This window comes from Pyricularia pennisetigena (genome assembly GCF_004337985.1).
Source record: "Pyricularia pennisetigena strain Br36 chromosome 7 map unlocalized Pyricularia_pennisetigena_Br36_Scf_7, whole genome shotgun sequence".
In the NCBI taxonomy this organism is placed as follows: domain Eukaryota; kingdom Fungi; phylum Ascomycota; class Sordariomycetes; order Magnaporthales; family Pyriculariaceae; genus Pyricularia; species Pyricularia pennisetigena.
Window position 1 is genome coordinate 96,469 of NW_021940919.1, and position 27,042 is coordinate 123,510.

The window sequence follows — 27,042 nt, forward strand, 5'->3', positions numbered from 1 at the left end:
AGAAACTGCCCCGCATCAGCTTCCGACAACTGTGCATGGTTGAGTGAACAACTCCGAGAATACTGTGCGGAGCAGCCAGCTTTTCTCGCATACAACCTTACCCTTACTACAAGTCGCCTTCATCCTTACCATCACAACAATATTTTAGATTCTAAATCCAATTGCCTAATTACTAGTAGAAAGCTTTTGCTATTTCCGCAGAACTAACCCCATCTTTACTCGCCGATTCTCACCTGGGTAGAAAACAGGTCAACTAGACACCCCTCTCATTTCGCCAAGATTGTGTCCATGCGCTCGTACGACTTACGAGGCACCGTCCAGCCTCAACGCCCACTAAGCTCTAGGTCTTGTTTAGTTTTTGGTCAAGCAATCAGCCGTGGCGGCGCCCAACCCGAAGCCATGGCCTGTTTTCTGATACCCCTGACCTACAAGCTGGCGCTCCCCCGGATCGTAGGCAAGACAAGTTCTTCAAAGAAGATTTTGAGGCGGCGTCTTCGGCGATGAGCAGAAGGTGAAGAAGCGGCGACGGGCTCGTTGCTGCAGAACAAGGTGCCCCTTTGTCTGTGGTTCGTACCCAAGGACTAGTGGCTTTCTAGCCTTGAAAGATGTCCCTGCATCTGTCAGTCCTCTTATACTAGACCCCAGTGATCTTCGCTTCTCAACTAGTCAGCACGGCTTGATGTCCAGTTTCACATTCCTTATCTTTTCCCTTCTCGTTTTCTCTCTCACTCATACGCACGGCTATATCCGTGGGTTGTTTCTTCGTCTTTGGCCTTTTTCTCGAGTTTTTTTTTTTCCCAAGAGGACTCAGGACCTCTCATCCACACATCACCTGAGCACGCTGAGCGAATGTGTTCTATTCTGTTGTAAATATAGCTATAATTTTCTATTTTATTTTATTTTCAATCTTTCGACTGCTTCAAACCTGGACAGTGTTCCACAAGTCACTGGCTGTCATTACCCCCAGCTTTCCACTATATTCAAACCTTGTGGAGGATCGCCAATTTCTCTTGGCAGGGCTGTTACCATCCGATAGCTACCCCGGTGCAACCTCAAGTCAGCCAACAAACGAAGGGCTAGTCAAGATGTCTGGTACAGGCAGCAGTGATTCTAGCGTTATGAGCGAGAAGAAGAAACCTGCGCCGCTCATGACAAGCAAATATGTACCGTCGACGGAACAACAATCAAGCCATCTGGCCCCGATGAAGCCTTTAGCCATGCCGTCGCCGCTCTCTCCAGCTTTCAGGTCTCCAGGCCAACTGAGGCCTCTCATGACGCCATCCGGACTCCCCTCTAGTCCAGCATACGGCTTTCAGGCACCGCAGCCACCCCCATACCTACAGGCAGACCCCCCATCTCCCGCCTACAGTCAATCCTCATTTGTGCCCCTAAACTCGTTAAAGAAAGATGAGGCGCATCCTATGGACCTTCAGCCCCCACGGATCGGTCAGAGTCCCTATGGTAACGGGAACATGGTCAACGGCAGCACTTATAGCATCTACAACTACTCGACCGACTGGATCCCGATGCAGCCTCCGACCCCAAGAAATGGTGGGTTTGGTATCAGCAGCACTGGACTGCCGATTACGGCAGCAGATGCTGAGGCAGAGACCTTGGCACTGAAGAAGCGAAAGAGGCTCAGAATGTTGATTTTCTGTGGTGTTCCAGCGGTGGCGGTTCTGATCGCCCTGACATTGGGCGTTATTTTTGGCTTTATGCGATACGGATCCGGCGGCAGCCCTTGACTGACGAGGTATTTCTCCGCGTATGGACATCCTCGCTGTTCAATCATTGCTTTTCAGTTTTTTTTACGGCCTGTCAAAGATGCGGTACTGGCCCACCGCCGCAGTTATCTGACTGGGATGGAAGAATCTAGGCGGATTCTAGGTGAAGATGAATATGTTTTTGTTTACGGTGTGATATCTTGGACGGAATAGACCAATAGGAGGCAGGCCCCAATTAATAATACATTCATGGAAAGCAGTGAAGTCAGGATGCTTTCCCGGCGCAGATTTAGTACACTATGAGCCAATATTTAACCCTGGCATCTAGTTCTAGAACCCTTTTTCTCAAGACATGCCAGCCTAGTCTGTGGGTTTTTACAGCTACAGTGAGATCCTGGGTTTCGATCCATGTGTCCTGTCCCACATGGATATCGAAATTTCGAACCGTCATATCGTGAACTAGTCTCGTGTCAACAAAGGTTGCAGCCCTTGCCCGCATTGAATCCGGAGTCTAAGGAGACAAAGTGATGACTCGACAATATTCGGACCGTGGAAATCATCGTTTGGCAGAAACGTGGGTGAGCTGGCCTCCATGATTCTTTTTCTTCCACAACAGCTTTTAAGGTTACGTCTTAAATTCAAACATATACCTACTTTATCGTTTTTCTCTTCCTACACAGCAGTTCAAGGTACGCGCCAAGCCCACACAGGTTAGAGTTGATGCGTTGCCACGAGCAGTCAGCACCACGTGAGTATCAAAAGTCAATCTCATCGAATACTCTTTTTATTTTCTCTTTTCGTTCGTAGACTTCGCGCGCGCGGGTGTGTGGGTGTGTTTGTGTGTTCAGATGAACCCGCGGGAACATAATGGGTCCTGAGAGAGAAATAAAATGCGGACACATCCACTTGACCACTCGATAGAACTCTATCTCAAAGGGGAAAGGGACGAAGACAACCTCGCGGCCTATCGGCTATTCGCATCTTGGACGTGGTTGAGCGCTGTCTCTCAGTCCGGCCAGACTTGACTGGAAATGGGGCTAGGAGGGGGCGCCACAGTACGTGCGCACAATAAAGATGCAAGAATGGGGCAAAAGGCGCTTGTCGTCTCCAAACATGACAAGAAGCCACACAAGGTATAGAGTAGGTAAGGTATGTAACACGGGCTTATGCAAGCTTTATTGGTCGGAAATATCTCGCCATCTCTTTTTTTTTTTTTTCTTAAAAAAAAAAACAAAAAAAAAAAAAACCACCTAGGTACCTTAGTAATGTCTCTCAGGTGATAGGCCTCACAGCAAGGATGGCTGGTCATAGCTGGATAGTCAAGCTGTGTAGTATTGGACTGGAGGACGGTGCACTGTTTGTTGCATCGAAAATTATTCACTAAGAGGTTGATTATCATCACAGTTGAATGGTAACTGCTCCCGCCCTGAATCTTGAATCTTCGATTGATCACGGCCTTGCTGTATTAAAAGACGAAGATGACCTGTATGTATTGGCGTAGTAGTGGATGCTGTATTTCTTGGTTTAGGACAGTGCTTGCTTATGTTGATTGGAGGAAGAACCAACCATCCAAATTCAGTGCCCCCCAACGTTCCAATAGTTTGGAATACGGTGGATCACAACTAGACAACAGGTGATGAAGAGGAAATTGAAGCTAGCTACAGTCTCTCTAACAGGTATGGATGGTTTGGATACTCAAATATAAAGGACTGAGTGACTTGGATGCGAATATGTTAGAAATCCTGCGGGTGACTAGTTGCATGCGCTGATCGCCGAGCCGCGTCGCCAAATAGGTATGTTCCAAACAATGTATAGCAGAAAGAGTTTATTGTGTTTGTGAGGGAGAGGAAAAAAAAAAAAACATTCCGGTACGGAGATACGATCCAATGTGAACGGCCACTCCCCCGCTCGTTCTGGGGCTGACCGGCAAAGGAAGCCGGAAAGCTGTTGACAGGGAAGTAGCTTGGACCAATCCCCATCTTTCCAGACGACCATCGCAAGTCATGTCACACCAACGAACGGGAAAAAAAAGTGCGGAGAAAAACGGGGAATCGGACAACCCAAAACCATCTATTGGGAAATATTTTTGTTAGGGTTGTCGGTCGCGCGTCGGGTCGTTGTCGCAGTCCTTGCTCCCCCCACGCCCCGGCAGTGCATATCCCATCTTGCCATCCTTGCCCATACTTGCCCATCCTAACGCCCGACGTTCTCTTACGTAGTACTGTACCCGTAGAATGGGCCAGGGCGGCTGTGGATCCAACCCGTTGGGGGCTCGACCACATCTTGCACGGGCCTTTCATGTTTCCTTTTGTAAGATGTATATTGTTTTCGAGCGATAGACTGGCGTTTGAGTATCGAAATTGAGATGACGTAACCATCATGGTATGTACTGCATTCGCCCCTTTCCCAGAAAACAAAAACCACGCGAAAAGTAAAGCGCAAGATCAAATAAATAGCTAAATCAAAAAAACGAACTGATACGGGACAGATGAACAAAGAGATATGCAGGCGGGGGCTCGAGCGCCAGGGCGGAAACCCGAAAAGCCGCCCCACCAAGCATTGAAGGCAGGATCCTGGACGCCATATGGGAGACAAGGGACCGGAAGGTACAAAAAGAGGAAAAAATGGAAAGCAAGCATCAGGTCGCTACCAATGGAGTGGACCGTCTAATAGGTTGTCAAGGTAGTCAAGTCAGTCTTGATAATTTTATCTCTGTCGTAGTGGAAAAAAAAAAAAAAAAAAAAAAAAAAAAACGAACCGTGACCTCTGCCAGAGGGAGGATCTGGGCCGTCAAACCTCTGCAAGCACCATCCTTTTGGAACCAATTGAACTGCACAAAACCATCGCATGCCTCGTACCACATAATATTTCTCTGTACTACCTGGTCTCTCGATTCATTTTCTTTTGTTGCCGCCCGCATGATCTTCCAGTCCAGGCCATGCTGACGAATCATTCAATTCGTAGGAAATCAAAAGCAATCATTTAGGCAGGCCAGTGCCTTCCAAAAGCAAAGACTCACAAAATAAATCGATAAAAAATAAATAAAAAAGATTAGGCGCCCTTCCAATGGCAAGTGAGGTGCTACCGCCGACCAAAGGTATAAGATCAATGTTAGATGGCATCGCGGTTTAATGAATCTTGTTTCCTGACATTGAATTGGCACAACCTCTCGGTACATGGTCGTGGGGTCTCTCTCTGCAATCTTACCCTCACAAGCCTCCCTACAAGGCATTATTATCATCCTTTCCACGATATACCTACCGATAATGAACTCTGTGAACATATAATGGAATAAACGGGTCCTCACCCAGCTTACCAAAGAGAAAGGTACAACACAATCTCATGTCCGTCTCCTACGGCAAGCTACGGTAATAGTCTTTTTTTTTTTCGATATCTGTCACTCTATGCCTCATCGAGCTAGCGGTGTTTACTCGTTATTCAGAACATCCCCTCCGCTCTCCTTTTTTGTTCTTTTCTTTACTTCTTCTTAACTCTCCATAACTTCTTGTCTTATCCTACTGGCTTTACCTCTTCTTCTGTTGACGTTTAATAATCAGCAACTCTCCGAGTGGCTGTACGTCACTAGCGTATCATGAAATTTCTAATGTGGAAAAAAGGCAGAAGAAAGGAATAAAAGATTAAGATCAAAGAAAGCAGTTGCAACCCCGAAAGCTGCACAGCTCTGCACAGTTCAGCACAGCACGGAAGAAATTCACTGTTCCGGGATAGACCGGCGCCTAAACGATAACCCCTGTTCGGCGCCGGGGCCCAAGTTCTAGGGGCACCATCCTAGCAGGAACCCGGCAATAACCCAGTAAGGAACAGAGTAGCGAGCCAGCCCAAGCAGGGAGGGAAAAAGAGCAGAGAAAAAAGAAAAATAAAAAATAAACCAATCCCACCAGCACAAACATTGAAATCGCTCCCGGTCGCCTACTCCTTGTGCCCACGGGCTTGGTTTTGGTTTTGGGGTTTTTTTTTTGTTGATCTCTGTCAACTGTCTTCCAGCATTCTCTCTACCCTGGGGTCAAAGCAATTGCTTGGTTTCTGGCCGACAAATTCGCCTCTTGACAGTTCGCCTTCCATTTTCTCACATTCATTCAACCCGGCCCAACAAAACAAATCAGCGCACCACAAAAAGGGAGGAAAAAAAAAGAGATTAAATCAAAAAAGAGCCATTTATCTGAGGCTTTTAATGATTTAGTCATTCACATTATTCCCACAGGGTCCCTCAGCTCCCATTTAAGCGTCACGCTGCAGCTGGAGGTGTGCATTCAACGCGCATGCGCAACACCATTTGAAAGCTCTACGGTACCTGGAGCTTCTCTGCCCCCGGGCAGCCAGAACGGCGATTGGACACCTGGTCGTTGCTTGTAGCGCGGAGAAAATCCCCGGGGTCTTTTTTTTATTTTTTATTTTATTATTTTTTTTTTTGCCAACATTTTTTTCTCCTCGAGTTCAACGCTGCTACTACCCTGGGGTACCGCCGGCATAGGTGTACGCTGTCTTCACGCTGACCTAAGGACCAGACGACGCAGCCGCATTTAATTAAAAACAATAAGAGGACAACAACGAAAAGAGCTGCGGGTCATGGGCGCCTGCAATTGCTGTTGCTGCTGCAGAACAACGACCACCTCAGAAACGAAAACAACAACAGAGTCATGCCTTCACCGCGAAACCAACAACCAACGTAAGCTATTTTTGGTCCTTCTTTTTCCTTCCTTCTCCTTTTCCTTCTTTTCTTGTCTTTCCCCTCTTCTCCGCTAGCCCGATNNCGACCGCCAAACGCGTAGCTAACCAAGGTGCGCCACAATAGCCGCGAGTTTCATATAGTGGTCCTGGGTGCTGGTGGGTTCCGTGAAACATATCTCTTGGACCACTAATTCCAGTTGGCGACTGGGGGCACGATAGGCTGACCCGAATGTCTTGTTTGCAGGCGGTGTGGGAAAAAGCTGCTTAACAGGTATGAATTCAACGTCTCACGCCTTTTCCTTCATGCTCTTGTTATGAAAACAAAGGTGCTTGTTAATATTCAAGGCGCACAATCATCAAACTGACACAAAATCAGCACAATTTGTGCACAATGAATGGATTGAGAGCTATGACCCCACAATAGAGGACTCGTATAGGACGCAAGTCGCTGTCGATGTAAGTCAACGATTTCCCCAGTCACAGTCCACATATTTCTTGCCTACCACAGACATCTTGTATATCTTAGCTGACCTCTGAATTTTGTTAAAGGGACGGCAAGTCATGTTGGAAATGTAAGTAAAACGTCCAATTGACCCGGTGATTTCGCGGCCTCTCTGACTCTGGGCCCAGCCTCGACACCGCCGGCACGGAACAGTTCGGTATGTACTCTTTAACCCAGTGTCCCCGCGATAGAAGGGGGTTTCATTTGGCTGACCAACCTACCACAGTTGCTATGCGAGATCTCTATATGAAGACTGGTCAGGGCTTTCTGCTCGTGTTCAGCATTACGTCACAGTCATCACTCGCAGAGCTGGCACAGCTGCGGGAGGAGATTATTAGGATAAAAGACGACGAAAAGGTGCCTATCGTCATATGTGGCAACAAGGCTGATCTAGAGGAGCAGCGAGCCGTCCCAAGGACCAAAGCTTTTGCCATTTCACAGAGGTGGGGAGCACCGTATTATGAGGCAAGCGCAAGAACAAGGAGTGAGTAGGCCCGTCCGCTGTTTTTTTTTTTTTTGTCGGGTCATAGTGTCCCTACGTCTGAACCCTCAACCCAAAGCATGGTTTGTGCTGACTTGGCATGCCGCGATGAAGCAAACGTGGACGAGGTCTTTGTTGATCTCTGTCGGCAAATGCTTCGCCGGGATCAATCCTCACCACACGACTCATTCCAAGATGGTGACGAGCGTACCGACGGATCCGGCGGCTTCGGCTCCAAAAAACCAGCAAAGAAGTATGGTAGGCGTACTCGGTGCGTCATACTGTGACAAGTCCTGTTTTGTGGGACTTGATCTGTTTTATGCGTTTGCTCTATCAACACATTTTTCGAGGAAAGATGCCTCTTTTCCGTGCACCTTTCAAGGCTCCTTACATACCTACCTTACCTATCTTGCTTTACTTTTTATTGCTTGTTTTATTTTTTATATCAGTTTCTCTCACAAAAAGGCGAGATTGCAAACGAGGAGAGCGCGAGCTCCAGATTTGTTTTATTTATTTTTACATATATATTCCCCCCAAATTGTTTTTGTTTCTTTGGTTGGCTCCGGCATTTGTTTGGCATATGGATCTTTTGTGGTTCTTGGAAATGGGGCAGGCGCTGGTTTACCATGGGCATCCTTTTTTTTATCTTCTTTTTCCTTCCTATCTATGGCTAAACAAAATCGTGATGGACTGCCTGTCTTGTTATATCTTCTGCAGTTTACAATATTGACTCCGTCACCGTGGTCAGAGGCATTCCCTGTTCCATCAATCGACCAAAACATACCGTCTTTCTACCCCTGGATGATGATAATGACCCAACGAGGGAGCAGAGTTAATGGGTTGCTTGGGGGCTTGGCTTGGCTTGACACGCTGAATTACACCAATGTGGGTGGTATGTTGGCATGATTTCCAAGTAAAAAGACCATTAAGATATATGCTAACTACATTATAATCCTGCTGAGCCCGATGGCTTTGGTGCACGTCTGGTTGTATCAATAAGCATACCCTCCAAGCGGCTAAAAACCTACCCTGTAACAACTCTGTTGTCATGACCGAAAATCGGAGCATCATAGCGCAAATACCCCTCTCTCCACACGTATATCTGGTACATACATTCTCAAGATGTGCCTTGGTTAACATATATACTGCCCGAGATCTTGCTCAACATCTCTTGTACTTCTCATTCCCGGCAGTCTGCCATTGTGAATCGGAGACGAGATCGATGGGTGTTGAGACTATACATTAATATTCTAACGCGCGCATGCTGCACTCCCGAATCTGCGCCCCTTTGCCTAAACAGCACCGTCTCTACCTTGCAGTGATTTTCACAGCAGCTCGGTTGCCATGTGGTTCAGAAAAGCTGCCGTCTGCCTCCAGCCTATCGCTATTCTCAAAGCAGGCGTTCTACTCCTCCACATCCGCCCAGCGACTGCCTTTGTACTGGAGGAGCACCTGGATGTCCGATCAGCCTCGATATCATCCCTCCACGACGCCCTGTTCTCGGGCCAGACGACATGCCGCACCATCATATCGGCACACCTCTCCCGCATCCAGGCTCTCAACCCGACAATCAACGCCATCACGGCCCTGGATCCAGCCTGCCTGAGCGCGGCCGACACCCTCGACGCCGAGCTGGCGGCGGGCAACGTCACGGGCCGGCCGTTGTTCTGCATCCCGGTCCTGCTCAAGGACAGCTTCGATGCCGTGGGGATGAGCACGGCGGCGGGCTGCCTTGCCCTGGCGCGCAACCGGCCGCGCGTCGACTGCCCCGCCGTGGCGGCCCTGCGGAGCGCCGGCGCCGTCGTTCTGGGCAAGGCGAGCATGCACGAGCTCGCGCTCGAGGGGATATCGGCGTCGTCGATCGCAGGCCAGGTCCGCAACCCTTACGACCTGCGCCGCACGCCAGGGGGAAGCTCTGGCGGGTCCGGTGCGGCGATCGCGGCTGGGTTCGCCGTGCTCGCCACGGGGACGGACACGGTCAATAGCTTGAGGAGTCCTGCGAGCGCGAATGGGCTGTGCAGCTTTCGGCCCACGACTGGGCTGATGTCTAAGGAGGGCATCGTGCCCGTCTCAGCTACGCAAGATGCCGTCGGAGCCATGGGCAGGAGTGTGGAGGATGTCGCTGTAGTGTTGCAGGTGATGGCTGGGGCGAGAGGGGAAGATGTGCCGGACGATGTAGTGGGGACTGATTACGTGAAGGAGATGATGGAGGTGGATGGACTGAAGGGATTGAGGCTGGGTGTAGTGGATGGCTTCTTCAACCATACCGTTGACCCCGAGGTAGACCCTGTAAACAAGGCCATGGAGAGCATGATTTCGCTTGTCAAGGATGCCGGCGGGGTTATCATCAACATCACAAACCCAATTTTTGACGCAGTCTCCATCCTCGCCAACCTTGACGTGCAACGCTTCGAGTACAAGCAACAGTTAGACCTGTACCTCAGCCGACCCGATCTGGACGGAGAAGATGTGCCTCGGTCCTTTGACCAGCTGTACCACGGCCGAAGAGGAAGCCACGATTTCCTAGTCCTGCCCTACCAATACGACTTCATCAACAAATCTTTGACGGCTTCCACCTCGGACGAGGAATACAAGGCGCGGCTGGCAGGCATCCGCAGGCTGACCGAGGACCTGGCCGCGACGTTTGCAACGCACTCGCTCGACGCGCTCATCTACCCGCAGCAGCGAAACCTCGTGGTCGGGATCGGGTCGCCCTCCCAGGCTGGCAGGAACGGCATCCTGGCCGCGCTGACGGGATCGCCTGTCGTCGTGGTGCCGGCGGGATACTCGGCGGTTGAGGGTGATCGCGGCGGCGTGCCGATCGGGATGGAGATTCTCGGCGTTCCGTGGTCCGAGGGCCGGCTGCTGGGCATTGCTCGTAGCATCTCACAGCTGCCTGGGGCGCCGGCCTGGAGGATGCCCGCATCGATGAATGTGAGCGTCGAGGTTCGGGCGCACAAAGAGGTGCCTGTTGTTGTGCCTGACAAGAGTAGTGTTCCGCCAGAGTATCCGCTTGGCAACTTGTGGCCTGGGGCCCTGTGAGATGACAGAGGGCGCCTGTGGCACGAAGGGGGTTGCTGGTGTATTCGGTGCCGGGTCTGCTGGAAATAGACCTGGAGTTAGACTTTGGGTATAGCAGACTAGGAATTTAGGTACATGTATCTCTATGTTTCAGGCTCACGACAGATGTATGGTTGCGGTAGATGAGCCATGTCGTGTAGACCAGCAAAGACACGCAGATAGTTGCCCAATCAAAGTACCTAGATGTAATGTCGCAGTGTACTTTGGACAGTATAACCTTCTTTTTCGTTATTATCCAGCGTCTATGGAGCAATACTCTTGATGTGTCTAGTATGCAATTCTTCAACAGCAGGAATGATCAAGCTCTCTATTTCCATCTCGGGCTCACCCTCGGGCAGACTAGCCGGATCCAGGGGCATTTCGGCCTCTCGCATCTTGGCCTCGGCGGCGCCGACCATGTCCTCTCTGCCACTGACGGAGCCCCTCCTCCTGCCGGTGGGAACGCGAATCCAGCGGTCGACGGCGCCGGGGGCGACAAAGACGACCTCCCACTTGCGGGTGGAGAGCAGGTTGCCGATGACGAGGTGATGCTGGTAGCGGTCAAGTGAGTAGCGGGCCTTGTGGACCAGGATAGCCGGGTCCGTCTCGAGCTTGAACGAGACGATCATGCCCTGCGGCGCCCAGCCATCGACCAGGTTTTTGAGGAACTTTGGCACCGGGTCCAAGTCCACAATCAGGCGCTTGGATCGGGGCACGGCGGGTGATGAGTCAAAGTTGTCGAATGCCTCGTCGTCATCGGCGGCAGCGGCCTGCTGCCGGGCGACGGCCGCATTGAGCTCCTCGGCGTCGTTGCTGAGGGTGGCGGGCTGCTGTAGCGGCTGCTCGCCCGAAGGGATGGGTACAGTGGGGAGGGCACCGAATGGAGGTGCCGCCTGCCCCTGCGGCTTTCGCTCCTTGCTGTTGCTGCTGCTGCTGCTGTGCTTCATCCTCTCCACGGCCGTGGTGGACTGGATTTTGTGTTCGGCCATGCGCTCCGGTGGGACGAAAAAGTCCGACACGGCTGCGGCCAGGTACAGCAGACCCCTGGGGCCGAGCGGGCGCATCAGTTGCGCGACAGCCCTGAGCTCGTACAGGTAGTCGGTGATGGTGACAAAGGGCAGCATGAGCAGCATGTTGCCCTGCTTAGCAGCGCGGTACTTGCGCAGGACGCCGAGCATCTTCTCGGCGCGGCCGGGGTCTGCCACGACGGCGCCATCCTCCTCGTGCAAAAAGTCGAGAAAGCAGTCTGTCGGGGTGTGGCTGTAGTGGCGCGAGTATGGCAGCAGCGAAAACTGACGGTGCAGGAAGATGACTGCGTAGCCGGCCTCAAGGAAGTACTCGGCCGAAGTGGCGCCGCGCGTTCCGGCGCTGAAATTGTCAATGAAGCGCACCGTCTGCCGCTCCAAGGGCACCGTCGTCCCGCCCGACGTCACGAGTACCACTCGGCGGTTAGCGGCGGCGTGCTGCTCAATGAATGCCGAGGCGAGCGCCACATGTTCCGACAGACCCCGCGGTGGCGGGTTGCTGCTGAAGTAGTGGTCCTCCTCGGCCGCTGCAGATGGCTCTGTAGCAGCCGGTTTGGGCGGCTGTGAAACGTTTGACATGGCTGCAATGGCTGGTTAAAGGTCGATGCAGGAGGTACACGACATTTAATTTTGCGAAAGGGACTGTCCGGCTGAGGAGGGTTTTGAGGGGGAAAGAAGAACCATGAATTGCGACCGTCTATGGCCTGATGTCGAACCCAAAATAAGCAATAGCGGGTCGATAGATTTGTTTCTTCAGTTGACTAAAAAAAAAAAAAAAAAAAAATGATGCAGTGGCGATTGAGTTGATCAAATTCCCTAGATCGTACCTGTCACTTTTCACTTCCGCCCTTGCCTGCTAGGTATTGCGCATTCAATTGGAGCACTGAGATCACCAAATTCAAGAATGTGATAATCTCCAACCGCTCGATACTGCGTGTTTTTTGAATCCACCAAGCTTGAGATAAACTGCTAACTAGGCTAATTAATTTCTTTTTATTTGGTAAAATCCTATTGGAGTGTGTGAATTGTGGAAAAAAAAAAAAAAAAAAAAAAAAAATCGCTCATAGTATTGAAGTAGAAAAGAAAAAGGACAAGGAACTCAGAAGAGCAGCTTTAGCTGCGGTGTTTATTTTCCCGTATGCCTTCTTTCGTCATCCGAAACGCCAGTATACCACGCCTATAAATGTATTAAAACTGACTGCCGAAAAAAAATACTCCGCCATGCAAATCAAAAGAAGACCCAAGGCTTCCACCCTACAGAATAAACCTTTGCCGCCACGAAAAAGACGAGCGACAGCAGATACAGCAAGCCCGTAAAGACAATCAAGCCCCAGTAGTCGCCACCGCATGCGGCCAGGATGTTGCCGCCGATGGGGATGCCGACCAGGCAGGCAAAAGACACGAGCGTGTAGGCCGTGGCGTAGTAGCGGCCGTAGTTTTGCGTCTTGCACAGCCGCCCGATGCAGAGCGGCGTGAGGCTGATGTTGGTCCCACTGGCGAACCCAAACAGTATCGCAAAGACGACGATGCCCGCCGTCGTCCCGCCCGCCGGCAGCCAGATGGCCAGGCAGGCAATGAGCGACTGCAGGATGGCGATGATGTTTGCGTTGGCGGGGCCGATGATGTCTGCCCACCAGCCCGGCAGCGCACGGCCCAGCACCGACGCCGCGTTGAGCACCGTCAGGATCTGAAACGAAAAGGCCGCCGAGAAGCCCTGCGCCTTTGCGTACAGCGATATGTAGCCCAGTGGGATGAAGAGCGCAAACTCCATGAGGAAGATGCCCGCCGTCGTCAGCGAAAAGGCGACGTTGCGGAAGATGCGCGGGTCCGGGTGTGCGCTGGCGTTTTTGGCTGGCGGCAGCCGGGATCGGATCAGGAAGTTGGCGGCCACGGCCAGCGCGATGCTCACGAAACCCAGCACGCGCACCGCCCATGCCCAACCTACCCTCTCGAAGAGGTCAGATAGCATAAGCGGGAAGACGACACCTCCAACGCCGCCGCCCGTCGAGGCGATGCCCGTCGCCAGGCCCCGGCGGTCGCGGAACCAATGGCCTATGGCGGTTATGGCGGGCGTGAACATGAAAGCGGTTCCCAGGCCGTCAACGAGGCTGAAGGCGACGACGAAATGCCAAAACTCTGAATGCGAGCCCGTTGGTCAGCTGTCAGAGAGCAGCAAGCAGAGCAGGAAAAGGGGGTAGCGTCAGGAAGCAAACTGGCATTGCTTCGGTTCAAAACTTACCGGTGCATATGCTGAGTATCATGGTGCCGGTGGCCAGCAACAAAGTTCCGAGTAATATCAGCCACCGTGGCCCATATTTATCGAATATAGGGCCAATATACAACCCCATTCCAAAGGACAAAAAGGTGTATATCGAAAAGATCCAACCCACGGTGCCCTCAGAGTAGCTGGAGAGTTGGTTTTGTGCAACATATGACTGCAGCACTCCGATGGTGTTCATGAGACCTAGGGACGACACGAGCGCCATCCAAGATCCAAGAACAACAAGCCATGCGCGCAGTCCACCTTCGGGGTACGTCTCCTCTTCCTCCTCCTCCTCCTCCTCCTCGTGGCTGTTGGGCGTCTCGCCATCTGTCCCGGAACCGACTTCGCCTTTCTTGCCAGCCGCCTCGACAACCGGGTCCCTACTGGCGACGACGAATAGCTCCGGGTTCAAATTTGGCTGTGGGTAGTCTTGTACAGCGTTTTCCGAGTGTGATATGGGTGCGTGCTCTGGTGTTGGCGATGTAGCGCTAGCCTGAACGGCATCACCGCCACCGGCGTTCGTCTCAACCATGGCCGCCTCTACTGTGGCCTGTCGTCCAAAGAGAGGAGGATAAGTTATGTTACTGACTCTTGCGTACAACCGTTAATCAAATCAAGAAATGTCGCACAAGTCGATGCCATATATACTATGGTAAAAAGAATGCTCCTCTATTTTGGATAATACTGTCCTTGCGAGTTACACCTTGCTGCAATGGTGCAAAAGCCAAAACACGTTTTGGGGTACATAGGGTGCGGCGACAATGGGCGGCAGAAACTACTAGGAATCCATGACTCCTCATATTTAGGTAATGAAATCGGCTCTCGGGACTAAAACTTTTTTTTTTCTTTCGCCTCTAGCTAAGCGATGTAAGTCCAGCTAGACTAGCTGCCCCTTGCATGGAGGGGAACTGAAGGTTGTGTGGGTAAAAATGCAGCGGAGGTGGATATGCATTATGGAAGATCGATGGGGAGTGTGGACTGGCCCGATTGGGTTCGGAGTGTGGAGATCTGATTTGGGTGTGCATACAACTTAAAAGATAGACTTCTATTTGAACCGACAGAACACTCCAGGCTTTCCATTCAAGTATTTAGACCTTCTGAAAGTTACTACGTGGTCCGATCTATTCACAGTAGAGTCCCTGTTGACCATCCCGAGACAGCCCGATGACACATTGCTCTTTACCTAACTACCGAGTACCTGTTAGGTTTGTTAAGATCTTGTTACAATTATGCCAAAACCGACTGAAACCGACATCGGTGCTGGCTCCCTGAAACTAATGCACATAATTGATCACACGTGGTTGGGAAAAAAAAAAAAAAAAAAAAAAAAAAAAAAGTTCCAAACCATCCCTGCCCTGCATAATTCAGGACTTTGTGAAATTCTGCTTTCTGTAGTCGCCGGGTCAAATATTTGCCAACTCTAGGCCTGGCAGTAGCACCCAGTCATGCATTGCTTTACACCAGCTTGCAGCCCGACCGTCTGCCCTGTGGCCGACTCCGCAGCTCCATGGGCATCCTCCGCGCTGCCTCTCATCGGTTCTCGGCAATCGGCAGTTGGGCGCTTTTCGAACGGCTGTTGGTTCCAAAGTTAGGTGTGCTGTGAGGTGTCCGTCTCCCTTCCCAAATCCAACAAAGCAGGGGATGCCTTTTGTGGGGGGTGCTGCATCGTAAACTTTTCAACCCTCCTCGTCTTGGACTTCCTCCATCATGACTTGGTGCGGTGGCCTATTCGTCTGTTCTGGTGCCGCATTCTCCGTCTCTGTGGACGCGCCTCCCGTCTGGGAAGGTCCTGTACCCGTAGCCTTTAGATAGCCCTCCTGCTCGAGCCGGTCGGCCTCCTCCGGTTCCAGCAGCGTGCCGCCTTCGCCTTTACCCTTAGACAGCTTCGCCTGCACGACCGAGGGCACAAAGGCGCTGACTGCCTCCTTCCTCAAGTCCCTGACGACCGGCTTGGATTCGTAAACCACCTTGGGCTCTGACGTGGCCACCGGTGCAGGCTTTGGCGGCAGACCCGTGTCGCTGTTGAAACCCCGGCCCAGCCCCCTATCCTTTGTAAGCGGTACCGCATTCGCACTGCTTCCAGCGCCCGCACCAGCATCCGCATTTGCCGGATCATTGTTGTTGTTTTTGTTGTTGTTGTTGCCGCCGCCAGCACGCTTCGCCCTCCTCTTTGCCCACCACCGATCCAGAACCTCCTTGGGGATGGGCGGCGGCGTGTCGCGCGGCATCGGAATCCTTGCCACGTCCTCTGGCACCTCATCGCTGTCGCTGTCGCTGTCCCTTCGCAGCGGGCCGTCCTCGCCCCTCCTCCTCTTGCCCAGCGAGCCCCTGTCGCCGTCCCTGCCACCGTCACGGTGCGGCCGACCGCTCCCAAACTGCGGCGCCTTGTCCCCGAGCAGCTCGCGCGCCTTGAGGACCGCCTTGAGCTCCTTCTCCAGCCCCTCGAGGACCGACTCCTCGTGCGAAGAGAGCTTGCCGCCGCCCTCGGCCACCGCCTTGAGGTCGTCGATCTGCCGCTTGATCCCTTCTGGGTTTCGCTTAGCGAGGCGCTCGTTGCGCCGGGCTTGCACCTCGGCCTTGCCTGTTTTGTTCGTCTAGGTTAGTTTCTGGCCTCGCAACACCGCTCAAGCGTCAAACGGTTTCTGGGGCCTAAGCGCTTGCCTTTTTTTATCTCCCTCGCCTTGTCGGCTTTGCGTTGCGCCTGCACGGGATTGTAGTTTTTTTCTTTGGGCATTTTTGACTGCTTTATTGGCTGAATATGGGTGTTTGTTCAGCAGCTGGACTGGAGGAGTTTCACCCACAAAAAAGAAAAAAAAAAAGAAAGAAACTCGGCTACGATGAGTTGTATCAAGTCTGCAAAGAATAAGATGGAAGCATTGCTTTGCGCAACCGCGACGCGCTGGAAAGGCGCTAAATGGCGATGACGACGGGCCTATGGTGGGTCCACTACCTCCCTAGAAGCTGTGTCTTTTTTTTTTATCTTATCTAGTCTGCAGGGTAGAATGCATAACATCGGCACCTAAAGCAGTTCCCAGCATTTCCATGGGCAAAGGGCTCTTGAATCAAATATCCATTTCCTAGTACCACAAATGCCACAACTATGGCCTCTTCTCTATACTTGAATTAATGAGGCCGGCGAGCTGATTATCTGGGTCCTGTGTGGCTGATAGCATGCCTTTGTAAAGACAAACCAGCAAACAAACAACACACATTGACGACCACAGCCACTTGCGCATTTTTATGTCGTTATGGGAATATTCCCGTGGCAAGTCAATAAATTAAATTGAATGAAATGCACTCTAGCTACCCTTGTCTCACCACCATCCAGTCGTATGTACCGTTTACACCCAGTAAATATTACAAGTCCTTCTTCTCCCCATCACCGCTCTTGCCCCTGCTCGCGCCTGTCCTCTCGGACCCAGGGGGCGACTTCAGCCCCATAAACACACCAGCGCTGACGCCCGCGATGCCCAGGGCACCGATCGTGTAGGCCGTCTCGCGCCCGGCCCACCAGTAGATGCTCGTGAAGAGAACAGGCCCCAGCCCCCTGCCGAGCTGACCCCAGCTGCGCAGATTGCCCAGCTTGCCACCGCGCTCCGCCTCGCCGGCTTCAAGGCTGCTGAGCGTGTTGAGGCCCGTGACGACGGTAGCTGAGGTCGTGGCCAGGCACGTAGCCGCGACGTAGAGTGCCGTCACGGACGACGCGCGGCTGAGGATTCCAAAAGCCAGCAGGCAGGCCACGACACCGACGCGGACGGTGAGGAGCGGCGGCAGCCGGCGCGTGACGCCGCCCTGCAGTATCGAGGCCACCAGGCCAATGTAGCCGAGCAGGCGCCCGTTCTTGGCCGAGGTGTAGCCGAAGAGGTCGTAGGTCATGAAGGGCAGCGAGAACTCCATGCCGGAGAAGAAGAGCAGGAAGAAGAGATGTGTGGCATTCAGCATCAAGTGCGAGTTGGTCCTGACGGCAACCTTGGGCTTGGCTGTAGTGTTGTTTCCCTTGGCGCCCGCGCTCTTATTGGTCTGGGTGAGAGCCGGCAGAGTCTCGGGAAGTGCAGCATACAGGTATATCGTCTCGGTTACGATCAGGAAGAGCGAAAATCCCGCAGCAGTCGCAAACGGGTTTGCCGCCACCAAGGGAATAGAACTAAGGTATGCGCCGAGTGCGGGGCCGAACGTAAAGGCAATGGAGAAGCAGGCACCGATAAGGGCCATCGTAGAGCCTCGGCTGCTCTCGTCGGATATGTCGGTGGCGATGGCGGTCGCAAGTTGCACGTTGCCTTCTGACAGGCCGCCGACGACTCGCGACAGGAGAAAGGTGCGGAAGTCGACTGCCATGACCCAGAGCAGCACGGAAAGAATGTTGCCCATCATGCTGGAGAGAAGTGCGGTTCGGCGGCCGTAGCGGTCTGAGAGTTGGCCGATGATGGGCGATGCAATAGCTTGGAGCAGACTGCACAAGGCAAGAGTTGAGCTGGTGTTAGCTTCGGAACCTGCGATTGCCCTGTCTACAAGCTCCATGGGACCTACGAAAACAAGCTCCCCAGAGCTCCACCAAGCAGTACAATGTCATATCGTGAGTCGATGGGGCGCGCAAACGCGGCCTTGTAGGCATTGAGATAATCCAAGACGTTCGACAGGAGGGTACGGGGTCGCTTGTCTAGCAAACCGGTCGGCGCCTCGCTATTTCGGTAGAACTCGAGCAGCTTCGGGAACAGTGGGAGGATGAAGGTGAAAGATATCTGTGCGCAGGTGAGATGCGCGCTTCTGTCAGCGCCCGCCTTCTCCTGCTTCATGCTGCAGAGTAGCTTGCCAAGGATAAATGCACTCCGCTCTTCTAACTCACCAGATCCAACAGCAGGGAGATGAATATCACCCTGAGAACCCTTTTACGGGTTGTGGTATCAACAACCGCCATCTTTGGGTTTCGGGGATAGCGACCTGCGCTCTTGCTAGGATCGAGATCCTAGTGCGGACAAGGCTTGACTGAATGACGTGGGACCTGTAGTTGAGACAACTAACTACAGAGCGCGCAAACGAAAGACAAGGAAAAGAGGGAGGGCAAACAAATTCTGGTTGGTGCTAACGCAAGCCTTCCAGCTTGGGACAAAAGAATGCAATCAAGCGACAACAGAAGAGGAAATAAAAGGAAGAAGTTAAGTTAGCCTTGTGAGACCACACTTGACAGCAAGAACCACATTACGGAAAAAAAAAAAAAGATGCATGCGTGGTCAGATCTCCATTGTGCTCAAGTTCCGATCATCCCATCCGTGGTGGAATCCCACCTTTGGGGGGGGAGCTTCAAATCCCTGTCTGAGATCCAGGGCTTAGTGGCAAAGCTGGGTGCTGGGAAAAGTCCGAAAGCCCATAGAAAAACGGACTAAAGCTGGGGCCCGGGATCTCGGGAGCGTTATGCTGCACTGGGCTGTCGCCCCGCTACCCGTCCGCTTTTGTGGTTCCTTTGGGTGCCTGAGCGGACTTGGAACTTGTGCACTGCAGTCAAATTGATTGACGAGATGAAAATGAAGCTCGATCAATTCCGATACTTTGTTTCCAGCTACTTACCTTACCCAAGTCTATAACTCAACTGCCTCACCATTAGTATAATAACCCTCGTCTTCCTGCTTCCATCCCCACTTCACAGTATCTTTGCGATGACGCAACATGACACGGGCAGGGTCGCTGCCAATGCGCTCGTGTGTCTGTTGGTTGCCCATTGACTTTCTCCAGCCGCTCGGGCAGCAGCACAAGACCCTCTGCCACCTTGCAAAGAAATTAGCTACCGTTTGAAACTCTTGTCCTGGTGCTATTGATTTGTTCGTTTCTTCTTCTTCTTCTTCTTCCATCCACGTACAGTATGTCAGGAATTGCTCAAGGCTTCGGCCGAGCTCAATCCATCATCCCTCACTTAACCTACATTGTGGCCAAGACCGAGAGAAGCTCCGTCACACCTCGGACATAGAAAGGCCGTTTGCCAAAATTGGTTGAGGAAAAGAACAAGGTAATGCCTTTGCATAATCTCATTTCATCAACCCCTTGCTCCTCATCTTGGTTGCTCTGAAGACACTTGTCCAACATGGTGTAAGGAGAGGATACATACTTCTTAATATATCCCCCAAACCATGCCCGTGATTTCGTTGTTTTTTTCCTGTTCCTGTATTTACTTAGATGTTGCTGTCACCGGTGGGGTTGATGCTACCCAAATTCTGCGTCGATGGTGGTTTGGCTGGTGGATTGAAGTAATCGTCCATCCTAATCCTAGTTTTGTCTTTTGCAACCGTCTTATACGTGTAGGCGCCGAGGTTGCTGCATCTGTGAAATCGTTGGCTTTAATAAATTGACCAAAAAAAAACCGTGGTTATAGAATTGAAGGTTTTCTCAAGATTTCAACAAGGCGTGTTTTTTTCTGCGTTGCCCTTTTTTCATTGTCTTTAACAGAGGCACAGCTTATTTATTGGGAGTGGGGACAAACAACAACGACCTTAGAAGTGGAAGTATAAGAAGTTCAATCGTGATTTTAATTCTGATTATTTATCTATTCAGTGTTTACAGAGCTCGAAAAAGCCGAGGTCAAGTTTTCAACACTCGTAATCCTGGTTTGTGGTTCGACTTAACTAATAAATCAAGGGCCTCCCATCGTTGCTGAAGCCATCTATGCAGCAAGGTGAAGCTTTAGATAAATGCGGCAAAATGGCTATCTTTTCTAATGGAAGACTGTCCAGCAAATAGGGCAAATATGCAGAGAGTACAAGGCACAGATGTGTTACTTGTATTATAGAAAGATGGATTATCCGATCACAGTGCCAGCTATCATCAAAGTCTGATTTTAATGCCTGTGGTCTTGACTTATAGAAGAAGTCCAGATAATATCTGGACTCGAGTGACTAAGAGTGTCTATATTAGATACAATTTATCAGTTATATACAGACCAATTGCTCAAAGTTTAATACACACATCTTAGACCCGCATAGGGCCTTGAGCGTTGCGGTTTGCGCGATTTGATAAGTCCCGGGTCCTGCAGGACCTTAACGCACATATTGAGATAGGGGCACAATGAAAGCCGAGGCCGGGCATTGCCTTAAATGAATAATTTGTTATGGATTCTGTCGTCTTCTTGCCACTATGGCTACCTTATGTGCTTTAATTTTTCCAACACTTCCATATGCGATATAAACGAATCGACGATTCTCCCGCAACTGAAAGTCTAACTGTGCGGGCCCAGAGGCAATCATCTCATCTACTTGTCTCGGCTTCGAATTGCCTGTCATCCCATGGCCCCGGCAAGTGCCTTGACTGCATGTAAAATTGTGTCTCATGGAGCCTAGCTCCAGCAGTTCGTATTACGTCCTAAGACGAAAAACAGGTCGCCATCACGGACCCCGCTAGCCAGGACAACCCGAAGCCAGCAAGATGGGAGAGTGTAGCACAACAGCATGGTGCGAGTTGTAGGGGTGACAACGATCAGTGCTGATATTCATCGGTATCAATTGAAATATAGATTGAAATATATATATAATTATATTTCAATACAAGGCTACAATAAGCAGCTCCACAGAGGACTGTCCTTGGCAACCACCAAGGCCGTGTGCGATGACGAGTAACTGGAACCGGGATACTGGGCGTCATGCTGCTCACCGTCATTTATTGCTTGCTGCATAGGGGTGAGTGTTTGTTTGTCGGACCAAAATCATCCTACCTATTGGATTTCTGGTACTCGGATCAATCAGCCTGATAGTGAGTGACTACCAACGTGCGGAGAATAAGCTGCTTGCGTCTCTCAATGTTCATGTTGATTGTTCTAGTTGACATCATCCACCATAAATCAGCCAGAGCAAGACCTTTTCCGTGGCAAGTAGGATCTGGGAGCGATATACCGCCGTATTCGCCACGTCTCTGGGACGGTACGCCGTGTTACTTAAAATCTTATGTAGCCAATAAAAACTCAACACTGCCAAAGCCATTCATTGAGGCCGTACGACAAAAGCAAAATTTTCCATTCATGTATGCAAAGAGAAATTGTTGTGGGCGTGAGTCCAGGTGCATCGTGGCGTCTGACACAGGAATACCTTCCACATTGAGCATTGCGGCACTACGGCATCTCTGTGGGGAAGAAAAAAAAGAAAGAAAAAAAGAAAAGTCTCCAGCAGCCAAGCTATGCACCCAAGGCGACCACCATCAGCTAACTACTCAGGACCTGACTTGGCTGGCTAGCGCAGGTACAGGTTGATCGGCACTAAAAATACTAGCAGACACCACACATAGACGAGCTTGATACCCTCGTTCTTTTCTTCTTCTTTTTTCCCCTCTTATTCGTTTTTCTTTTTGCATTTCTCTCTACCCTTCATTTCTCGCATCGACTACAGAAATCATACGAAACAACTCGGTTATTGCCTGTTTATGGGCCGAAATTACGACCAGACCAGCTGCTGCTTTGCCCTTTGTTCCCGCCGCGACAAGGTACTACAGAATCCTATGACGAGGCCGTTAGCATGCAGCAGCCTAAGAAAAATTTCGGTCGTTACCCTTGGTAGAGCTTCCCACCTGACGACTGCTGATGCCTTGCCGCGCCCGCACGCCCATCTTAATTTGCCTTTATATATCTAGATGGTCGACCAGAGACAGGAAGCTACCGTCGTATTTCTCTCCCTGGATGGCAGAAATAGATCCTCTTTCCCTTTTGGATGTAGTGGATGGGTCGTGATTTGACCTGCAAACTCCGCAATAGTATACAATCATGTCTCAGCTATGAACGGCTGCTGGTTGCAGAGACATATTGCCTCATCACTTTAGCCGTAACCAGAAATACAGGAAGCAACAGGCCAATCCACTCGCAAGCTTCCTACATGGGCCTGATCTGCTAGTTCTGGTATTCTACCCCGGCCTCCATGCTCTGCGCCGCAACTGTCTGCAAGACTGGGGTCAGGTACCGATCCCTCCCTCCCTTGTCATCGTCAACATCAGAGGCGTTCTTATTGTGCGTATACTATCATTATTAGTGGCTTCCGGGTCTTTCTGCCGTGTAGCCCTTGCAGGTACTACAACTGGGGTGGTGTGAGTGGCATATCGCTATAGCTTCTGCGAATCTAGAACTAGGGTTGCGATTGGGGACTCTAGTCGGGATTGGATCCGGGGCAACTTGCCTGTTTTGTTGTTGTAACGATACACCATGTACGGAGGTTACTCGACAGGATAGATAAAGGGCGAGCTACTCCTCCTCCATACACTTTCTTCCGGCTCTCACTTGGATTCCACTTCAAGCTATTCATCACAGGGAGCAGTTCACTCGCTTATATCGCTCTCTCTCTCTCTCTTCCTTGTTATAATACTTAGTAAAAATACCCAATAATCTCTCGAACATACCAAAAACTGTCACCATCTACCAACAGACAAAGTCTACGACAATCCCCCTGGACAAAATGAAGAACGTCGTCTCTCTTTCCTTGCTTGCCATGGCCACCTTGGCGGTGGCCGACCATGATGTAAATCACCTTTCTTCTTATGCACCGTCTAAGCGTTCCAAACCAAGACCATTAACACTTCATCTTCAAAGTCGCACAAGCCAAGCCAGGCGCCTCAGAGCTGGACCACCAGCACCGTCACCCTGACCTCGACCTCGACCTTCCTCGAGTGCCCAACCGCGACCCCGGACTGCCCCATCAAGAAGCCCAGCACTACTACCGTCGTCGTCGTCACCACCACCGTGTGCCCCGTCGCCAGCACGACCTTGCCGCCCCCTCCGCCGCCGCCCAAGACCACAGCGTCTCCTCCTCCTCCTCCTCCCCCGCCCTCCTCGCAGCCGCCCAAGACGACCGGAGCTCCCCTTCCTGCTCCTCCTTCGCCTTCTCCCCCGTCGGCACCTCCCGCATCCAGCGGCTACCCTCCCAAAACCACCTTGGTCCCGCAGCCGCAGCCGCCCGCCCCCTCGACCACGACTTCTGCGCCGCCCATCGTCACCGCTGCCGCCAACGCTCAGCGTGCCGGTGGCGTGCTGGCCGTCGTTGCTCTGGCCGCCGCCATGCTCTAAGCCAAGAGGAGTTGGGGGTGTGTAGATAGGATCTGGAGCTAATTAAGGACTTGGTATTCTCGAACAGGACACAAAGAGAGACAGGATTCGAAACGAAACGGAGGGGAAAAAAAAAAGCACAACCTCCTTGTCAAAATTGTTGTTTTGCTCTCCTTGTACCTTTCCTCCTCTGTCCTTCAGAAATTTGTTTTTGGTTCCCTCCTCATCAGAGAGATGTACTTTTCATCATGTCGAGGAACTCGTTAATGGCATGCGCATTTGATTTACTTGCATGACGATACCACGTAACCTATTTGAGCGGAACAGATGCTTTCCCCTTACTTTGATATCCACTGGCCTTGTTCTGATGAAGACGTGAAGATCTATAATAAAAAAAATTAATAAAAATAAAAATAAAACCCCCTCGCGTTCATGAGACCAGCTCGGATACGCTTGACCATGTGTGCCAACGGCGCCACACAGTGACATGCAGTACTGCAGGCCTTTGCCAGTGGCTATTATTTTGAGACAATAATGGACGAAGCAAAAGAGACAAGAGGGACTGTGGAAATTAGATGTCCACTTCTTGGGCGGAGGTATTTCCCAAGGGAGGGGGGATAAACAAGGGCGCAAAACATAGAAACAAAGAAGAAGGTGTTTCAAACAAAATATAGGAGTGTGAAATAGGGCAGAAAAGAAAAGCAACTACACATGGCTTTCCAGGATCGTCATTTTCAAAAACCCCACTCGGGACTTGTTTTGTTCTGTAACCCTGGGACCCGACGACGCCCAATAGGATCATGAAGCGGACTGATGCAAGAGATTGCGTCCATCCATAGGGGACCTTGTCCCTCTGATGCGAGCCTATAAACGGTGCGATAACCCTTGCCTGCCTGCACATCAGCCCAAGACCAAATGTACAGTACATCCTGTAAATACTAACCTAGAAATGTTGCAGGACCAAGAGAGAAAGGACAGACAAAAAAAAAAAAAAAAAAAAAAGAAGAAGCGAGAAAATACCAAAAGAAAATACGTCATATAAACGGAGAAATTGTACTTGTTTACGCGTCAGGCGTCAGGCGATCACATGAATGGAGAAAGAACCCAGTATCGCGATCTGTGACCGACACGTGCCTTCCAACGGATGTTATTTCTCTTCCATGTGCTACCCAGATGTATCTCTGTTTCACCCCTTCCAAAGTCTCATATATGTTTTCCCTTCCGGGTTACTCATTGTGGCATCTCAAACCCTCAAATATCCGTGCCTCCCGGAGGCCGAAACCTGAGTCATCTTGAGGGAGGACAGCAAAAAAGAACTCGGCGCGGCCGTGAGCTGACGTCTTGGGGTTGCACTCGCACACAGAACACGCAGTTTACCCAGCCCGTTATGGGAGGTTGGCGGTAGTGCATCACATCTGCCGGTTGAACCAAGTGATAAAAACATCCATATGAGGGCCGAATGCAAACACCCACCCACACACAAACCATGCGTTTGCCGGCAGGCTGGGGCCGAGGCCGACGCCGGAAATAGCACGCGAGGCTCATCCAGCTCCTTGGGCTACCAAGAAATGAAGTTTGACCTTTCATTCTTGGTCTGTGGTGCTGCATGGTAACAGCCGGATCGATTAAGCTTTGCTTTGTGCGCCAGAAAAATGCTTGCAAAGGAAACGAAGAGAGGCTTGAGGATGCTCGCTGCTGTCACAAAGGCGCTATGTTCTCTTGAAACTGTCATGCGCTCGCTTGCAACTCGACCACAGCATTGCTCTATCAGTCGGTTGATATACTGTATGATGGGATTCCGCCTCACGTTCAGCAGTTATCGTATCGCACAACTGGATTGGGACGAGGACGACGTGATATGAATGAGAGAGTCGGCCTCGGCCGGAGCGAGGCCTGGTTCCAACTCGTTGGTGGCCAGACTTTTGAGAGCGGTGTACTGCCCGTGGCCACTGAAGCTTGATGTCGTGTCCTGCCGCATTGAATAGCAGTTCAGCCAGTCACTGCCGGCTGTGAGCGCATTGCAAGTTGCAAGCGTTGAAAGTTCGGTTTATGGATGATGGATGACCGCATACCGCTGCTACCCAAACTCAGTCTTTGGGCGTCATCCCCTGGCTATCCTTTTTAGTGATGTAAACATACTGCTGAATACCAGCGTTTAGGTACCACCAAGTGGCCCGCGGAGCTTGGTAACGACATCCTCGATCCTTGCACAATCGCCAAAGACGTCTTGCTGCGTGACGCGATCGCGGCCTCCATCTGGCAGAACCACAACCGATTGCAGCACCTCGCCACCCGGGCCGATGACGAGCCGTCCGACGCGACCGTCGCGCCAGTCGAACCTGAACTGCGTCGCTGCCGTGTCGACTGGCTCAATGTCCACGATCCCAGCCACTGATCGCCGCTGCCTCGCCCTGGACTCGCGGTCGTCTTCTATCGACTTCATGACGACCGTCTCGGGCGGTTCATCTGCCGGGGTGCTGACAGGAGGAACCTTGGACTTGTCGTCCAGGCCCACAACGGCGCGGAGGTCAGAGACAGCGCCGAGACGTTGGTGATAGCGCACAAGCTCCCTCCTCAACCGACGGACGAAAGCCTCCAGGTCCTGCCTGGGCTGCTTGGCGGAAGAAGCAGGCCGCGGGGCAGGGAGGTAACGAGAAGCCAAGCCAGCCAGCGGTATGGCGGCGGGCAAGGTGTGGCGGTGAACACGCAGGTACCTCTTGGCCGCGGCGTCCTTGTCCCACGGACGATTGAGGAGGACATAAAAGGGACGCAGGAACCGGGCGCTGCGCATGACTTCGATGCGCACACCGAGCACGGCGCCGCCGTCGACGGCTGCCGGATCCGGATCGCGGACCTTGAACGTGGTGATGCCGGCGCAAGTGCGGTAGGTGTTACGCTGGTCATGGGCGGCTTGCTTTGCGCGACGCTCTTTCAACAGGTCGCGTTGCTTGGGTCCAAGTGGCGCATTGGATGAGGATTTACTCCTGGATTTGGACGGCGGCGTCGGCAACAGTAGCGCTGGGGCTGGTGCCGCCTGCGGTGGTTGCTCATCCAAAATTTGGGTTGCAGCGACGGGATTTAGGAGTAGTGTTGATGCGCGCAGCTTGACCTCAGCCCTTAGATGCTCAGCTGTGGGCGTTGTTGAAATACTACAGTTAGTCGAGGATTAAAATCCACACATGCACGGGTAGATGGATGTATGGATGGATAAGTGAATGACCAACCTCGCTTCCTCAAGCTTTCCAACTCGTTATCCAAAGCTGTAGACATGATTTCAAGGCTCAAAATAGGCCAGGAA

At 51.7% G+C, this 27,042-nt stretch overlaps 10 protein-coding genes across 10 annotated transcripts; 4 read left to right on the plus strand and 6 right to left on the minus strand.

Moving 5' to 3' along the window:
• Positions 1-1,085: 1,085 nt before the first annotated feature.
• Positions 1,086-1,745, plus strand: PpBr36_09701 (uncharacterized protein; the record flags this gene model as incomplete). The annotated part of the gene is made up of 1 exon (XM_029896820.1): positions 1,086-1,745. The coding sequence occupies one exon, from the start codon at positions 1,086-1,088 to the stop codon at positions 1,743-1,745; it is 660 nt and encodes a 219-aa protein (XP_029745006.1).
• Positions 1,746-6,382: 4,637 nt separating this feature from the next.
• On the plus strand, positions 6,383-10,438 carry PpBr36_09702 (uncharacterized protein; the record flags this gene model as incomplete). Its single annotated transcript, XM_029896821.1, has 9 exons — positions 6,383-6,411; positions 6,538-6,569; positions 6,658-6,684; positions 6,790-6,869; positions 6,963-6,985; positions 7,044-7,072; positions 7,142-7,399; positions 7,511-7,654; positions 8,697-10,438. 9 exons carry the CDS (start codon positions 6,383-6,385, stop codon positions 10,436-10,438), a joined length of 2,364 nt encoding a protein of 787 aa, XP_029745086.1.
• Positions 10,439-10,719: 281 nt separating this feature from the next.
• On the minus strand, positions 10,720-12,060 carry PpBr36_09703 (uncharacterized protein; the record flags this gene model as incomplete). Its single annotated transcript, XM_029896822.1, has 1 exon — positions 10,720-12,060. One exon carries the CDS (start codon positions 12,058-12,060, stop codon positions 10,720-10,722), a length of 1,341 nt encoding a protein of 446 aa, XP_029745087.1.
• PpBr36_09704 (uncharacterized protein) lies at positions 10,750-12,048 on the plus strand (the record flags this gene model as incomplete). Its single annotated transcript, XM_029896823.1, is given in 3 exon segments — positions 10,750-11,021; positions 11,047-11,275; positions 11,293-12,048. The coding sequence occupies 3 exon segments, from the start codon at positions 10,750-10,752 to the stop codon at positions 12,046-12,048; spliced, it is 1,257 nt and encodes a 418-aa protein (XP_029745085.1).
• Positions 12,061-12,709: 649 nt separating the features above from the next.
• On the minus strand, positions 12,710-14,327 carry PpBr36_09705 (uncharacterized protein; the record flags this gene model as incomplete). Its single annotated transcript, XM_029896824.1, has 2 exons — positions 12,710-13,617; positions 13,721-14,327. Coding segments are annotated over 2 exons (1,515 nt in total), but the record flags the coding sequence as incomplete, so codon positions are not given.
• Positions 14,328-15,420: 1,093 nt separating this feature from the next.
• On the minus strand, positions 15,421-16,478 carry PpBr36_09706 (uncharacterized protein; the record flags this gene model as incomplete). Its single annotated transcript, XM_029896825.1, has 2 exons — positions 15,421-16,325; positions 16,382-16,478. The coding sequence occupies 2 exons, from the start codon at positions 16,476-16,478 to the stop codon at positions 15,421-15,423; spliced, it is 1,002 nt and encodes a 333-aa protein (XP_029745083.1).
• A 623-nt stretch (positions 16,479-17,101) lies between these two features.
• PpBr36_09707 (uncharacterized protein) lies at positions 17,102-18,659 on the minus strand (the record flags this gene model as incomplete). Its single annotated transcript, XM_029896826.1, has 3 exons — positions 17,102-18,194; positions 18,272-18,483; positions 18,588-18,659. 3 exons carry the CDS (start codon positions 18,657-18,659, stop codon positions 17,102-17,104), a joined length of 1,377 nt encoding a protein of 458 aa, XP_029745084.1.
• A 4,498-nt stretch (positions 18,660-23,157) lies between these two features.
• On the plus strand, positions 23,158-23,765 carry PpBr36_09708 (uncharacterized protein; the record flags this gene model as incomplete). The annotated part of the gene is made up of 2 exons (XM_029896827.1): positions 23,158-23,220; positions 23,292-23,765. 2 exons carry the CDS (start codon positions 23,158-23,160, stop codon positions 23,763-23,765), a joined length of 537 nt encoding a protein of 178 aa, XP_029745384.1.
• A 1,222-nt stretch (positions 23,766-24,987) lies between these two features.
• On the minus strand, positions 24,988-25,188 carry PpBr36_09709 (uncharacterized protein; the record flags this gene model as incomplete). Its single annotated transcript, XM_029896828.1, has 1 exon — positions 24,988-25,188. One exon carries the CDS (start codon positions 25,186-25,188, stop codon positions 24,988-24,990), a length of 201 nt encoding a protein of 66 aa, XP_029745385.1.
• A 711-nt stretch (positions 25,189-25,899) lies between these two features.
• PpBr36_09710 (uncharacterized protein) lies at positions 25,900-27,014 on the minus strand (the record flags this gene model as incomplete). The annotated part of the gene is made up of 2 exons (XM_029896829.1): positions 25,900-26,873; positions 26,969-27,014. The coding sequence occupies 2 exons, from the start codon at positions 27,012-27,014 to the stop codon at positions 25,900-25,902; spliced, it is 1,020 nt and encodes a 339-aa protein (XP_029745153.1).
• Positions 27,015-27,042: the final 28 nt, after the last annotated feature.